At 36.0% G+C, this 16,428-nt stretch overlaps 1 protein-coding gene across 2 annotated transcripts in view; it reads left to right on the top strand.

Annotated features, from left to right (window-relative positions):
• The window catches only part of SMAP1 (small ArfGAP 1), a 1,140,917-nt gene that overhangs the window by 559,159 nt on the left and 565,330 nt on the right, over window positions 1-16,428 (top strand). For both annotated transcript variants that reach the window (XM_053710427.1, XM_053710429.1), the window contains one exon: window positions 11,984-12,064. In XM_053710427.1, the coding sequence (XP_053566402.1) occupies window positions 11,984-12,064 (81 nt within the window). The remainder of the gene's footprint in view (window positions 1-11,983; window positions 12,065-16,428) is intronic.

Raw genomic sequence — 16,428 nt, forward strand, 5'->3', positions numbered from 1 at the left:
AAATTACTATAGTTCTACAGATAGCGTATAAGTTGCTTTTTATCTACTTGGGTATTCTTTTCTGGCTGACATTTAGTCATTGATATAGAATGATAAAAGATGCATTGCTTTTGTATTTCAGTATTCAGTCTTATAAGGTCAGAGCAGGTTTTAAAGACAAATCATTACAGATAGAGTTTGTAATCTAAGGTTTGAGTATTTGTCCTCAGAAAGACGTTAGAAGTCCTTTAGAAATATATTGATGTTATGTGTTATACTGCACCTTACGTATGCTTTAAATATATTCTATGCCTTGCCTGTCCCCATTAGTGTCATTGAGATCTCAACGCAAATGACATAGTTAACAGTGTGCCTTGTAAATATATTATAGTTACGTAATCCATAATCCCTCCAGCCAACTGCCTGAGTACGAGGTAGTGACCCCCTGAACCTGTGGTTTCTCTTAGGTCACTGTACAATACTAGAGGCCAAATGTCATATGACCTAAGCTGACTCTTAGATATATTCCTAACTCTCCAATATATATCCTAGAAGTCCCCTCATGTCGCTCCTCCTATCCTCCTGTAAGGCTCCGCCCCCCCATACTCCCCCATATTTGAATAGCGGTGCTTACCCGCTGAATCTCCTCCTCCCCTTATATTTTTGAAGCTAAAAATGTCATACTATTTTCCCTCCACTCTAAAAGAAATATCAGAGCGCCAACTGTAGAAGGCAGGGTCCCCTATTTACTAAAAACAAATTTTCAGGTGTGGATTCAATAAGTGTTTATTACAACACAATCGGAACAATAATGGTTAACTTCTTCAAATGCGATATCTAAGTATCTTGCAATACACCTAGAACAGTCACATTAAAGCCCAATATTGTGTTTGGACAACATTGGATACAAAAATTATCAAATATAAAATTTATTATAAAATCACACTCCTCTGAGTATTCAGGATGTTAAAACAAATTATATTGAATAAAATTAAACAATCTTAATTTCCCTCATGGATGTATACAATCTAAAACTTGCTTCTACCATACATTGGAGTGGTAATAACATCAATATAAAGCTTGTTTCTGGTGGTTTGGTCTTAACCCCCTATCTCAAACCAGTGAATGAGATAACCTGTATTCCAAGAATGGAACCTTCCAAAATAAATAATGAAAAACGATATACAAGTTCACATTAGCTGCTAGCAATCGTTAGCGATCAGGGTTTGGCTGAATAAAATCCCCTTGATAAAATAACCTATACAGAACAGATTGAATAGTGGTCGACTTGCTCCCTACTAATACAATACAAATATACTTTTGTGTAGTTGTAATCAAAACTACCTCCTAAAACGTGATGCACAAGCTGTGAAACAATATTAGTGAAAAAACAATCACAGATGAAAACAATCGAAGTAAAAAAATAGTCCCAGTAAAAAAGCAAAAAACAACAATCACAGTGAAAAAAACAATCCAGTGATGGACCTCAATCCCAATAACAACAATTGCAGTAAAAAATAACAATTGCAGTAAAAAATAATAGTGGCAGAATAGTCTAGTGATTAATCCTTAACTTGGTGTTCAATCCGGAATAGGTTAATAAACTCCTTTAAATGGCAAACTAAACCAAAATAGTTAGTGAGTGTGTGAATACTTAACAACCTTTAAATTCCCACAGTAATATGCCAAAGTCAATGTATTGATTATCCTCACGGTCCTAAGTGTGCAAGATTTTCCTGTCAGCCCTGGGTCCCTTTGCTCTCAAGCGTTCGGTCCCTCAGCCCTTTCAAGCCTTAATTCCCTCTGCTTGTTAGCTCGCGGTCCCTCTGCCGAAAAAAATAAAAATAGTGTAGATTGCTACAAATAAGTGTATATATCAGAATCAAACTTACCAGCCAACGCGTTTCGGTCAAGTAGTGACCTTTCTCAAGACTGGTTTTAACTGTTAGACAGGGGGTTTAAATACCCTGTCAATACTGACCCTTTCGTCAAACCGGAAGTGTTTGTTTAAAACCTCTGTGTGTAATATATTTATTCCTATTTCATGTTTTGGTGTAATTCTAATTTTAGGAGCTTATGCGGTCCTACTACTATTGTGTTAGGAATAATATATGTAAAAATCTTTGTTTCGATGGCTCTATCACAACCCGATTTCTAACCATTTTGATTGGTTGTTCGGATTGCTTCTAACATTTATGTGATTGGCTACCCCTGGGGGTGTGTGACACATATGTTTCCTTATTGGGTATTAAGCATTGTGTGTGTCCTTATACTTTCCTATAATTGGCCCATATTCTAACTTTGTTATAGTCTGTTCAAAAAAGTCGCTACGGGAGAAACTGACATTATTTATCAGTCATAGGTGTATTTCCTCATTTTCAATCTATGTCATATCTTGCTACATCAATAATGATATCCTAATTTCCCGATAGTGTCCCTTTTCTTTAAGTATATTTTGTAAGGAGAATTTTGTCTAAGGAAAGAAATACACTCTTTATTACCGTAAGGATACGAGTTTACTATAATTTCCCTATATTCCATATAATTTAAAACTATTAATCCTGATGACCCTTCTGAATCATAGTAGGTGAATTTGTCGCTGTCAGCAATATATTCAATTTTATATTGGCCAATTTTTAAATTTTTAAATTCTCTAAGCTTCAACCTTTGTGTATTTATTGATTGCTGAGTGCTTTTTTAATTCTTCAATATGGAGATACTTTAGGTCCATTCTTTAATTTTTCAAAATAATATATATGGGATTTGTGTAATATGGTGAATGTTCCTATAATCCACTTATTATGTGGATTATAGGAACATTCACCATATTACACAAATCCCATATATATTATTTTGAAAAATTAAAGAATGGACCTAAAGTATCTCCATATTGAAGAATTAAAAAAGCACTCAGCAATCAATAAATACTCAAAGGTTGAAGCTTAGAGAATTTAAAAATTTAAAAATTGGCCAATATAAAATTGAATATATTGCTGACAACGACAAATTCACCTACTATGATTCAGAAGGGTCATCAGGATTAATAGTTTTAAATTATATGGAATATAGGGAAATTATAGTAAACTCGTATCCTTACGGTAATAAAGAGTGTATTTCTTTCCTTAGACAAAATTCTCCTTACAAAATATACTTAAAGAAAAGGGACACTATCGGGAAATTAGGATATCATTATTGATGTAGCAAGATATGACATAGATTGAAAATGAGGAAATACACCTATGACTGATAAATAATGTCAGTTTCTCCCGTAGCGACTTTTTTGAACAGACTATAACAAAGTTAGAATATGGGCCAATTATAGGAAAGTATAAGGACACACACAATGCTTAATACCCAATAAGGAAACATATGTGTCACACACCCCCAGGGGTAGCCAATCACATAAATGTTAGAAGCAATCCGAACAACCAATCAAAATGGTTAGAAATCGGGTTGTGATAGAGCCATCGAAACAAAGATTTTTACATATATTATTCCTAACACAATAGTAGTAGGACCGCATAAGCTCCTAAAGTTAGGATTACACCAAAACATGAAATAGGAATAAATATATTACACACGGAGGTTTTAAACAAACACTTCTGGTTTGACGAAAGGGTCAGTATTGACAGGGTATTTAAACCCCCTGTCTAACAGTTAAAACCAGTCTTGAGAAAGGTCACTACTTGACCGAAACGCGTTGGCTGGTAAGTTTGATTCTGATATATACACTTATTTGTAGCAATCTACACTATTTTTATTTTTTTCGGCAGAGGGACCGCAAGCTAACAAGCAGAGGGAATTAAGGCTTGAAAGGGCTGAGGGACCGAACGCTTGAGAGCAAAGGGACCCAGGGCTGACAGGAAAATCTTGCACACTTAGGACCAGGGACCGCGAGCTAACAAGCAGAGGGAATTAAGGCTTGAAAGGGCTGAGGGACCGAACGCTTGAGAGCAAAGGGACCCAGGGCTGACAGGAAAATCTTGCACACTTAGGACCGTGAGGATAATCTATACATTGACTTTGGCATATTACTGTGGGAATTTAAAGGTTGTTAAGTATTCACACACTCACTAACTATTTTGGTTTAGTTTGCCATTTAAAGGAGTTTATTAACCTATTCCGGATTGAACACCAAGTTAAGGATTAATCACTAGACTATTCTGCCACGATTATTTTTTACTGCAATTGTTGTTATTGGGATTGAGGTCCATCACTGGATTGTTTTTTTCACTGTGATTGTTGTTTTTTGCTTTTTTACTGGGACTATTTTTTCACTTCGATTGTTTTCATCTGTGATTGTTTTTTCACTAATATTGTTTCACAGCTTGTGCATCACGTTTTAGGAGGTAGTTTTGATTACAACTACACAAAAGTATATTTGTATTGTATTAGTAGGGAGCAAGTCGACCACTATTCAATCTGTTCTGTATAGGTTATTTTATCAAGGGGATTTTATTCAGCCAAACCCTGATCGCTAACGATTGCTAGCAGCTAATGTGAACTTGTATATCGTTTTTCATTATTTATTTTGGAAGGTTCCATTCTTGGAATACAGGTTATCTCATTCACTGGTTTGAGATAGGGGGTTAAGACCAAACCACCAGAAACAAGCTTTATATTGATTTTATTACCACTCCAATGTATGGTAGAAGCAAGTTTTAGATTGTATACATCCATGAGGGAAATTAAGATTGTTTAATTTTATTCAATATAATTTGTTTTAACATCCTGAATACTCAGAGGAGTGTGATTTTATAATAAATTTTATATTTGATAATTTTGGTATCCAATGTTGTCCAAACACAATATTGGGCTTTAATGTGACTGTTCTAGGTGTATTGCAAGATACTTAGATATCGCATTTGAAGAAGTTAACCATTATTGTTCCGATTGTGTTGTAATAAACACTTATTGAATCCACACCTGAAAATTTGTTTTTAGTAAATAGGGGACCCTGCCTTCTACAGTTGGCGCTCTGATATTTCTTTTAGTCTTTACATTTTCTCGTTGACCACTAGGGGTCAATCCATCTGAGCCAAGGGTCATTTTCAGCAGGCGCTTGGTGAATTGGTTTTAGAATTTCCCTCCACTCTACATTTGCTTTTGTTTTTCTCCGGGTCCAAAAGTGGCCGGCTGTTATATTTGAGGAAATAAGTAAAGAATATAATATGAAATAGAGGTTTTCAATATATACCTAGCACAATATTATGTTATTTCATGTATAAAAATAACTGCTGTAAATTTGACTATGTTGTTGTTCCTGTTGTGAGGTATTCTATACCTTTTGTATGTATCAACATAACCTCAATAAAAAAAAAAAAAGTGACCATATAATCTATGGAATTACATTTTACCCCTATGATAACAATCTTACAATAGTAAAGGTGGTAAATTTAGACTTTCTCAGTATGTTGTTATTCATTGTTGTCTAAACAAATAGGAAGCACTGAGGAAACCCCAATACTATGAGCAGACAAAAAACAAACAAACATATAAACCATATTGAGCCTATACTTTAGAGCATAATCTGAGCATATAAACTACCACTACTTAGTAATAGAGTTCCAGATATAAGTTGTTTAGCTCCACACCTGAGCTCCTATCATAACTTAAGTACAGTAAGAATAGGATATACTATTAACAAACACTAAATCCATAAAGAGATCGCCAGTAAGGTTGAATGATCTATATAAGCACTAGGCTGGCTGCTATTGACCGCAACCAAGATTGCAATACAAATCACTAATATAATTGAAATACTATATACCCAAGGGAATATAAATTAGTGGTAGTAGATCTAAATTATTATTTTCATAATAACAGCTATATTCGCATCCTTTTTTTTCCTTTTGTTATCTTACTCCTTCTCTTTCTTCCCCCCCCCCAAAAAAAAATAAATAAAATAAATGATCATACCCCCATTACCCCAGCCTCTGACTGCAGGGCATGAGTAAAAAAACAAACAAAACAAAAACACACAGGTGTGAAATAAGTACTATTTAAGTATAAATTATCTGTGAACTTAGTACCCATAGCTAAAATCATACTAAACTGGTAAGCATGTCAGAAGAATATAAATACTCAGAGATGTTTATGCATATAAGGGTTATGGACCATTTTGATCTCTAGGCATATATACTGGATAAGGAAATAATACCCAAATTAACATACTTTTAGTCTTAACATCACAACACAGCATACATATTTAGAACAACTTTCTATATTCTTATGCAGCATTAACAATCATAAAGGAAAAATATGGATCACAGAGTTTGCGCAACACCCATATGCATGCTTAGGGTACACTTCATATAGAGAGAGGTACACATTGTAGAGGCATAGTCAGCTTGCTGTAGTAAATAAAGCTTTATATATTTAATTTCCCAAGTGTTACTTTTGCATGCTCACATCCACATAGGGCTAGTTAGAGAAGGACAAGTGTCATAGCGCTTACTATCGGACTATGAAATCTCAATCATGTCATACCCACAGCATACAATTTACTTGGTTAAAATAAAACTTTCAGTGTCAAGAGTTCTTAAAATTCCAGTGGCAGAAACGTTCATCAGACTTCCATAGAACATATATATTGAAGCAAATTATCAGAAGCATAAATATCAAAGGATCTGAAACCGGCATGTATCTCCAACTTTGATCTTATTATGCCACAAGACCCAAACTATCCTGTTTGTCAGGGTGCTAGGCATCTGTCTCTTAGCCTCAGTATCAGTAACGTTCAACAGATAGCGATAGACCATATGAAATGTAGACCTGGTCACATGGTAGGGGTACGCTTGATGGAGTAAGCATCTACCGTTCTGATTCATCAAGAGAACAGTAAAGACTGCTGAGGTGCCGAACCTGTTGCAATAACTGGGCACTTGGCACCGTTGACTTGTTTTAGTGTTGCATTCTTCAGCATCTGCCTCTGGCAGAACATTGAGAAACTGTGGAAATAAAGGCAAGAGTAAGATGTCGGTTCGGCACAAAACTCCTGTATTGGGGCTACCAGGGATATATCAGTAGAAAGGCTTGCAGCCCATATGAGTTCCAACGGCACCACAGCTTTTACCTCAGCCAAGGAATCTGCATCGATCTCATGTAACACAGCACTCTCTTGTTCTACCACCGGGTGAATTGCACTTCCAAAATCTTATACAGATCCCTCCCCAGTCCTTTAAAATGCCTCCAGAGATGTTGCTGTACCTCCAGCTCCCAGAAAGTCATAGCAGGTGTGCAGGATGTGGGTAATTAACAGGTATAGAAAGTAGAAAACTTTTAGAGCTGATTGTCCCTCGTAATAAAAAGATATTGTAACTTCCCTTGTTATAAAGCTCACATCAGCTGTTATACACGGATCCACCCAGGCGTTTAGATAGAGGCTTCAGAAACGTATGCGTCGCTGTTGCATGCCCCATTCCGATACTTTAGCACCGTAGATAGAGACCTCAAAACTGGTCTGCGTGTTCAGCAGTCTATCATGTAGTAAATCTTGAATAACAGTGTTCTCCACAGAGAATTTTGCCAGCCGGATGGCATTCTGAAGAAGCCAGATGGGGACAGTGGAATATTTTCTAATAATATATCATTTTCTGCTATCCAAAGCACAAATTAATTGCATAATTTAACAAATGTATTTAATAATAATTTGTGCAATAAAAATTGAACATGTTTAATATTGGCTAATTTTAGCTTAATATTAGCTAAAATTGTAGCTGTTTGGTCAGTAAAATCAGTCGGGTGGTGCACTTGTTAAAAAGGTCCTGGGGAGAACACTGCATAAGTTGTGCATGGATGAAGACTCTATGCACTGATGTGCAACGGATTAATCAGTGGGACGTCAAAGAGCCAAAGTGAATTGGCCATCTAGGTCGCTGCCCGGAAGCATCACCCATTTCAATTTGTTTAATATCCCTTTTAGGCAGTGTCAGTGTTTTTTTTTTTTCTCCCAAAACTTAAATGAAGGGAAAAGAAATCTGCATATTATAGATACGTATTTAAATGGCAAAGCAGGATTCTGACCTCATGCTTATAGAGTGCTCCTATTTTACAGGATAAACTTTGTTGTGCCTCCTACAGTTAGTTTTTTTTTCCCTTTGAGATTGGTTCTTTGAGATCCTGTGAAGGGAAGGGTTGTAGAAGAGTAAGTCACGATCTCCTAGACACACAAGTAACACACTTACTTTCTCCATTTTACTAAGTTTAGATTGGTTTCTCAAAGGTTTTTATTTTCCACAGAAAAAAAAGTTTAGTTTAATCTCATATTTGTTTTGAAACCAACTACATTTGTGAATGTTGTTCATTTTAATATTTGTTGTTTTGTTCAGTTGTTTTTTGCTGTGGTATTAGTCAGTCCATGACCACCATAGATCTGAAAGATGCTTATCTTCATACTCCTTTTTATATAGAGGACTTCCTGAAAGTTCCCATAAAAACAATTATGTTTTCATTTTGTCATTTACTTTTTTTTGGTTTGGCCACAACACGAGTCTCCACTGAGGCCCTTGTCTTTCCACTAGCAAATATCAGATACCTGAATATGTATTGGTAACAGCATCTCTAGATGATTTGTACGCTTGTCGTGATTCTATTATTTTGACCACTCAGAGATATGCTTGGCAGATCGTTCTGCCTAAAAGTGTGTTCCATCAAACAAGCTTTGGCAACTCAGACTTCTATTATGCACGGAGTGTATGTTAGCCATTGATTTGATGGTAGGAATATAAATATTTTTTTTATTAGTGTTCTTATGATTACATATAATTAGGCCTTCAAAATCTATGCCTACTAGGATAACTTCGGAAAAGTAGCACTGAATCATTTAGATGTAAGATTGTCTTTCCTGTACATAAAAATATTCCTATTGAATGACTAGTTCTAGCTTTCTTATCTCCTTCATTTTGTGTTTGTCATTTTGATGAGCAAGGACAGTCAGGATGTTAAAGTGGGTACTAGTTTTTGTTGTAACCGTATTCAATTCATGCTTTAAAAAAAAAAAAAAAAGTAAATAAATAAAATATGTTGCTTTCAGCTTTGATAACATTATATATCATATGTTCTCACAAATTACTTAACAGAATTTATACCACTGAGGCTCCAAACATTTTCAGAATTTGTGCACAAGAGAGTACTTTAGTAAAAATATATTAATTTCGTCCTTCATTGGTGTGAAGATACTGAATAAAGATTCTTTCAGTGTAATGCTAATAATACACATTGCTACAGTGGGTATTGAAAAGAATCACCCCCTAAAAAATAATTACATGTTGTTGCTTTGCAGCCTGAAGTAAAGACAGACCGTTGTTTTTTATTTATCCAGTCTTAATTACTCAGTGCAACTTATAACATCCAAGTGAAATATATAACACCAACATGTCAGGCAAAAATAGACAATTCAAAAACAGAATCACTGAGTTGGAAAGAGTATCACCCTCTTGTGTCAGTGTTTTGTTGAACCACCTTTTGCTCTAATTACAGCCTTTAGTCTGTTGGGATATGTCTTTACTTACTTTGCAGATCTAGGGCAAGATTACATATGCAGCGTCACCCGCAAAAGCCGACAATTTTGACTCCCATAAGCTTAGATAGAACTGTGTCGCAAATTGGTATCACATATTCAGCGCAAGGACTTACGCGGCAAAAATTGAGCAATTTTACTCCATTTTCACCTTGCCACACAAAGGCAGGCACAGCAAACTTGCGCTGAGTATGTGAGCACCGAAACCCCCTGAAAATAGTAATTAGCACCTAACGCATGCACAATATCTATCTACCTGTCAACCGCCAACCCCCCACCGCATTAACTAATAAACTATATTAACCCCTAATCTGCCAATCCCCACTTTGTAAAACATCTAACCTATTAACCCCTTATCCGCCAACCCCCCACAGCGCTATATACCTAATAAAGTGAGTAACCTCTAAACCGGCCATCACCTACAACGCAATATACCTTAATAAAATATTAACCCCTAATCCGCCATTCACCCATAACGCAAAGTACCTATTAAAACTATTAACCCCTAAACCGCCATCCCCCATCAACGCAATAAACTTAACCTATTAACCCCTGATACGCCATTAACCCACATTGCAACAAACCTAATAAATCTATTAATTCCTAATCCACCAAACCCCCACAACGAAAATAACTAAATTACTAAGCCCCCTAACCTAACACCCCATAAATTAACCCCAATTACCTAAATTAAAAAAAATACTAAGTTACAAACAATTAAAATAAAAAAGCTAACATTACTTAAAAAAAAAACCTACGATTAAATTAATCTAAGATTACAAAAAATAAAAAATTCTTACATTAAATAAAATAATAAACCAAATTATCAAAATAAAAAAATTAGACCCTTTAAAGGGCCTTTTGTAGGGCATTGCCCTAAATTATAAATGAAAAAAAGAGATTACCACCTCTCCTGTATTTAAAAATTAACATTTATAGAAGAACTTTAAAAATATAGGACAGCATGCCACCTATACAAGCTAGCAAGGGGAAGCGCAGCTAATTTGTATAGGTGGCTTGCTGTCCTATATTTTTAAAGTTCTACAATAAATGTTAATTTGCTCTGCATATGTAATCTGGCCCTTAGACTGTGCAATATTTCCCACTCTTCTTTGCAGAACTTCTCCAGTTCCATTACATTGGATGTTGACCGTGTGTGGACTGCAGTCTTCAAGTCATGCCACAGATATTCAATGGGGTTTAAGTCTGGGCTCTTACTAGGCCATGCAAGGACATTTACCTTTTTCTCTTTCAACCACTGTGTGGTCATTTTTACTGTGTGCTTTGGGTCATTGTCATGTTGGAAAGTAAACCTTTTTCCCATTGACAACTTCCTGGCAGAGGGCAGCAGATTTTCCTCAAGAATTTGATGTATTTTTTGCCCCATCCATTATTCCTTTTATTCTAACAAGTGTTCCAGTGCCTGCTGCAGAGAAACACCCCATAACAGGATAATGCCACTTCCATACTTTACTGTAGGTATGGTGTTATTTGGATGGTGAGCTGTATTGGATTTCTTTCAGACATATTGTTTGGTGTTGAGTCCAAATAATTCAATTTTAGTCTCATCTTACCATAACACCTTTTTCCAAGTGGCCTCAGAATCTCTTAGGTGTATTATGGCAAAGCTCAGTCTTGACTGCATGTGGCCTTTATTGAGGAGTGGCTTTTTTCTTGCAACCATCCTATACAAGACAGATTTGTGGAAAATTTGTCATATTGTTGTCACATGCACACAATGACCACACTTTGTCATAAATTCCTGCAACTGCTTGCTGTGGGCTTCTTGGTAGCCTCTCTGACAAGTTTCATCCAGTTTGGAGCGACGTCCTGATCCAGAGAGGGTCTGTGTTGTACCTAATAACTTCCACTTCTTAATAATAGACTTCATTGTGCTTCTAGGCATTGATAAAGCCTTTGATATTTTCTTGTATCCATCTCCTGACTTGTGCCCGTCCACAACATTATCCCGGAGATCTTTTGACAGTGCCTTGCCACCTATAGTTGATTGATTGCTTCAGTTGCACTACCAGGGACTAAGATGCTCCAGGGAAGCTCTTTTCATGCTGAGCTAATCAATATGCCCACAGCTGATCACAGATGAAGGTCAAATGATGCTGTGTGTGCTGTTGAGAAGGTGATTAGCTACACCTTGTTGAGTTTACAAGTGATTTTAGGAGGGGTTGATCCTTTTTCCAACTCAGTGATTCTGTTTTTGAATTGTCTTTATTTTTGCCTGACATGTTGGTGTTATATCTTTCACTTGGATGTTATAAGTTGCACTTAGTAATTACAACCGGATTAAAAAAAAATTTTGTTTATATTTTAGGCTGCTCAAAACCCACTGTAAATAGTGACTAGTTATTAATCTACAACTTAACACTACAGAACATGGCTATAGATTTGAAGAAATGTAATTCAATAAAAAATATATTAGACTGACAAAAAAGGTAATTTTGTTTTCTTTCACTCTTGTTTTTTTAGAAAGAAAAGGAGAAAAAGAAAGAAGAAAAGAAGAAAGAACGAGATGCTGAAAAAACAGTGAAGGCTGCAGTGGTTGATAAGGTAACTACAATTGTGTTGTATTGTACATTTCTCTGCATTTTGTTGTCTAAAACGAGATATATTTATGGCTCAAAAGTGAATTTTAAAGAAAGACGATGGTAACTAACAGAAGACAATAGAAATGACAATAGCACTATCAAACTTTGTTTTTGCATAGAAATTAGCGTTCTTGTAAAACGCTAATACAGGAGGGTAATACGTCCAAATGTGCTTGAGCAGCAAAGTAATGCAATATGTTTATTTAAACCAGTATGTTATTCTTCTTCTTTATACAATTCTCTTCCTTTTCATTATAAACTAGCATCTCATTAAGTTCATGGTAAAATGTCCCTTTAGAACCAATATGCCATTCCCATCAAATTTGCTATAACATGTTATTGTTTTTTATTTTTTATTTGCTACTCTATATAATAAAAAATTATTATTATCCTACCTTTTCTTGATAGTTCCTCTGGCCTTTCCATTTCCTTTCTGTATTGTTGTGTAGTATGTAATGCCCCCTGCTGTTCAACTGCTTCAATAGTTACCATTTAAAGGGACATAATACCCATATGCTAAATAACTTGAAAGTGATGCACCATAACTGTAAAAAGCTGACAAGAATATATCCCCTGAAAATGTATTCATCTTACAAGAGTAAGTGCTCTGTAAGTAAGTGCTCCTTTGCTGTGATTTAATGAGATTTCACTGAAATCTCGTGAGATTTCATAGTAAAGTTCCTTTAACTAAATAGGCAAATAATATGACTATGCCTGCACATGCCAGATGGACGCTTCCTTGCAAGTCAATTATTAGTATCCTGATCCTGCTTAAAGTGCTTTACAATGTGGTGTGAATACTAAGGCCATTTTGAGGTAAATATCTTCCTTTTTTTACATAGAGATGTGATATTTTCTATTCGGCTTTTTACAGCTATGCAGCATCACTATCAATTGCTTCAACGTTTGGGTATCATGTCCCTTTAATAATACACTTTGAAACTTACTTTGTGCTCATACTCTGGCTGCGGTGTGCAAGCTGGCAAGGTTCCAAGATTCACTGATTAAAAATGTGTTACAGGATTTTCCCTTTCAGCACCATTGCACATGTGTGAGAGCCTTCAGAGTTCATATATATTAGTTTCAGTGAGCCATAGAGCTATGAAGGCTTTTGGATAAGTGGATCACACGTTTTCTATTAAAAAAAAAACACACAAAAAAACACTAGCGAGGAGGGCTAGCTTTTTGAAAAAATGTATGTTTTAATTAAGTTACGTGAAGGTTAAAATACATAAATCTATATATAGATACATATTTTTTTTATTTTTATTATTTTATTAATATAAAGGTGTGAAAATAATGCTTTAAAATAAGAATTTTATCAAAGATAGCAATGTTAATACTTTGTTTATCACTTAACAAAATGCCAAGTGAGTTAGACGAAAAATCAGTATTTCTTTCATGTAAGTGGCAAGAGTCCATGAGCTAGTGACGTATGGGATATACATTTCTTACCAGAAGGGGGCGAAGTTTCCCAAACCTCAAATGCCTATAAATACACCTCCCACATCTCTCATACTTCAGTTTTACAAACTTTGCCTCCTTAGGTGGTGAAGCATGATGTGCGTGATTTCTTCTGTGAAAGGCATTTCTAAGCATATTGAAGCCCAGTTCCTCTCTAAGTACAGTGTTTGTCTGAGGGATGTGAAGGGAGTATTCTCTGATAATACCATTTTTTCGCCTATTGGAAATCTATTCTAGGGCTCTCTGTAAATTCGGTTGCAGGGATTCATCTGCTGCCTCCCTTTACAGATTGACATTATACTCCTCTACTATTACCTCTGCTGATATGTTTCAGTACTGGTTTGGCTGTCTGCTATATGTGGATGGGTGTCTTACACGGTAAGTATATACTTTTATTATATAAGACACTCAGCTATGGATTGGGCACTTTTTAAGTAAAGTTGTTATATATTGTTTGTATACATGCCTTGAATCAGTAATTCAGTGCTCTTTTTTAGTGACTTTATTTGTGGCTAAATACTTGTCAAGGTTGGTAGAGTCTGTGAAACATACAGGTTTTTTTTTTGAGCTAGGTATTTATTTATAAATTAGGATGCTAAGTATTATGTTAGCCTCATGGAATGTTGATAATCGTATTTCTTCCAAAGATATGGTGAGTCCACGGGTTAATCTTAATTACTGTTGGGAATACCAGTCCTGGCCAGCAGGTGGAGGCAAAGAGCACCACAGTAAAGCTGTTAAAGGGACACTGAACCCAAATTTGTTCATTTGTAATTCAGAAAGAGCATGCAATTTTAAGCAACTTTCTAATTTACTCCTATTATCAATTTTTATTCGTTCTCTTGCCATCATTTTTTTTAAAAAGAAGGCATCTAAGCTTTTTTTTGGTTTCAGTACTCTGGACAGCACTTTTTTATTGGTGGATTAATTTATCCACCAATCAGCAAGGACAACCCAGGTTGTTCACCAAAAATGGGCCGGCATCTAAACTTACATTCTTGCATTTCAAATAAAGATACCAAGAGAATGAAGATTATTTGATAATAGGAGTAAATTCGAAATTTGCTTGAAATTTCATGCTCAATCTAAATCACAAAATTAAATTTTTGGGTACAGTGTCCCTTTAAGTATCACTCCCTTACCTACAACCCCCACTCCTTCTCATTGATTTGATGCATAGAAGAAGTAAAGTGTAAGTGTCTGAAGAAAATTGGATTTATTTCACTACAATCAAGAGTTTATTTTGAAAGCCAGAGTAGTTCTCTGATCTTTCCCCTTTTTCAAGGGCTGGGTCTAGCCGTACTCCACGTCAGTCTCTTTAGTAAGGGCAGTGTTGGCTTTAAAGCAGTTAGGAACTTGTAAGGTGGCCTTACTGCGTTTTTCCTAACATTTTTTCTGCCCATAGTTTAGAAAACCTGAGTTGTTGACTCTGATCTTTCACTTACTACAGGTCTCTGCAAGGAGATGTGTCCTCTCATATCTTGTGAGCTGTCCTTCTGCCAGACGGCTAGATGCAGGTAAGTGCCTTTTTTTGTCTTCTATGTGGGAGACTATGCACTTTAAGGGAATCTGCAAATTTTATTGGGACAAAATATATCCTAGTAGGATATTAGCTTGGGCAGGGTACAGGCACTTAATGTGATATGTAGGAGAGAGACGGTTTCCTCTTTGTTGGTAATGAAGGGGTTAACCAGTTTCATGAGGCAGACAAGTTTTATTGTGTTATTTTTTTATGTGAGTTATCTTGTTGTACCAGGAATATTTGCTTGTGGAGTATTGTTATTTGTTAGGGTTTCTTTCTGCAGGATTGCAGAACGAGTGTTGGTGTTTGGTAGCTCTTCCGTTTTTAAGTTTGCACCCTTTACTCTTCTAAGTTTATTGAGTTTATTTTGAATCCCCTAGGGGGATTTGTGTTTGGGCTAGAGCTAACTAGCTGAGAGGGTTAAAAACCCTTTAATGATTAATTTAATTACTGTTTTTTCTTGCACTGTCATGCGCTTGTTTTTCTGCTGTGCACTGCGTTTAATTGTTCCGATTTCTTAGGTAGTATAGAACGGAGCAGCGCCATTTTTATGCCGGAGAAGCACGATTACCATTATGGTAGTGCTCACGTGACACGCCTGCCTCTCCGACCGAGATCGGAGAGGTAGGTTTAGCTGCTGTTATGGTTTTCAGATTAAGTTTGATCCAGCTACTGCCTAAACTTCGTTGTTTTAAGCTAAGATAGTCTGTCAGTTAGAGATGGTATCTTACTGGGGCCTTGATCACAAGTCTGTTATTAAAGCATCAGATGTGTTTAACAACCTTTATCTCATTGATATGTAGCTACAACAGCAGGGCCTCCGGATTTCTTATGTTGTATTTTTCTTTTCCCATTAAATCACTTCTATAGTTGGAGAGTATGGGGTTCAGGAGTATATATTTGGAACAGGGGACTGTTCCTATAATTATGTTTTTAGCTACTTTTGCATTAAATCCTCTTCCTCCTTCTACTGTTAGAGGGCTTTGGGGTTATCTTCATATCGTTATTCAGGATTTTAGTGGAACAAGGGTCTGTTCCCATATATATAAGTTTCTGTTAGATGGTATGTCGTTTTATATTTAAAGTGACAGTACTCATTTTCAAATAATTTCTTTTAAAACAAAAAGTTATAGCACATTTTTGTTCTTGCCTCATATCTCTCAGGATGATGCAGTTTAGGCAATGCCACAGCTTCTTCTTAAACGTCCCAAGCGTCTATGGTGTCACATGCAGTGCCCTGCAGTTCCTCTAACTCATGGAGGAGTGTATTTCCCTGCAGATTTTGCAGCTGTAGCTTTAACTGTTTTTTCCTCTTACAGGGATAGCGCAAGAGGACATAT

This window comes from Bombina bombina, chromosome 4, assembly GCF_027579735.1.
Source record: "Bombina bombina isolate aBomBom1 chromosome 4, aBomBom1.pri, whole genome shotgun sequence".
In the NCBI taxonomy this organism is placed as follows: domain Eukaryota; kingdom Metazoa; phylum Chordata; class Amphibia; order Anura; family Bombinatoridae; genus Bombina; species Bombina bombina.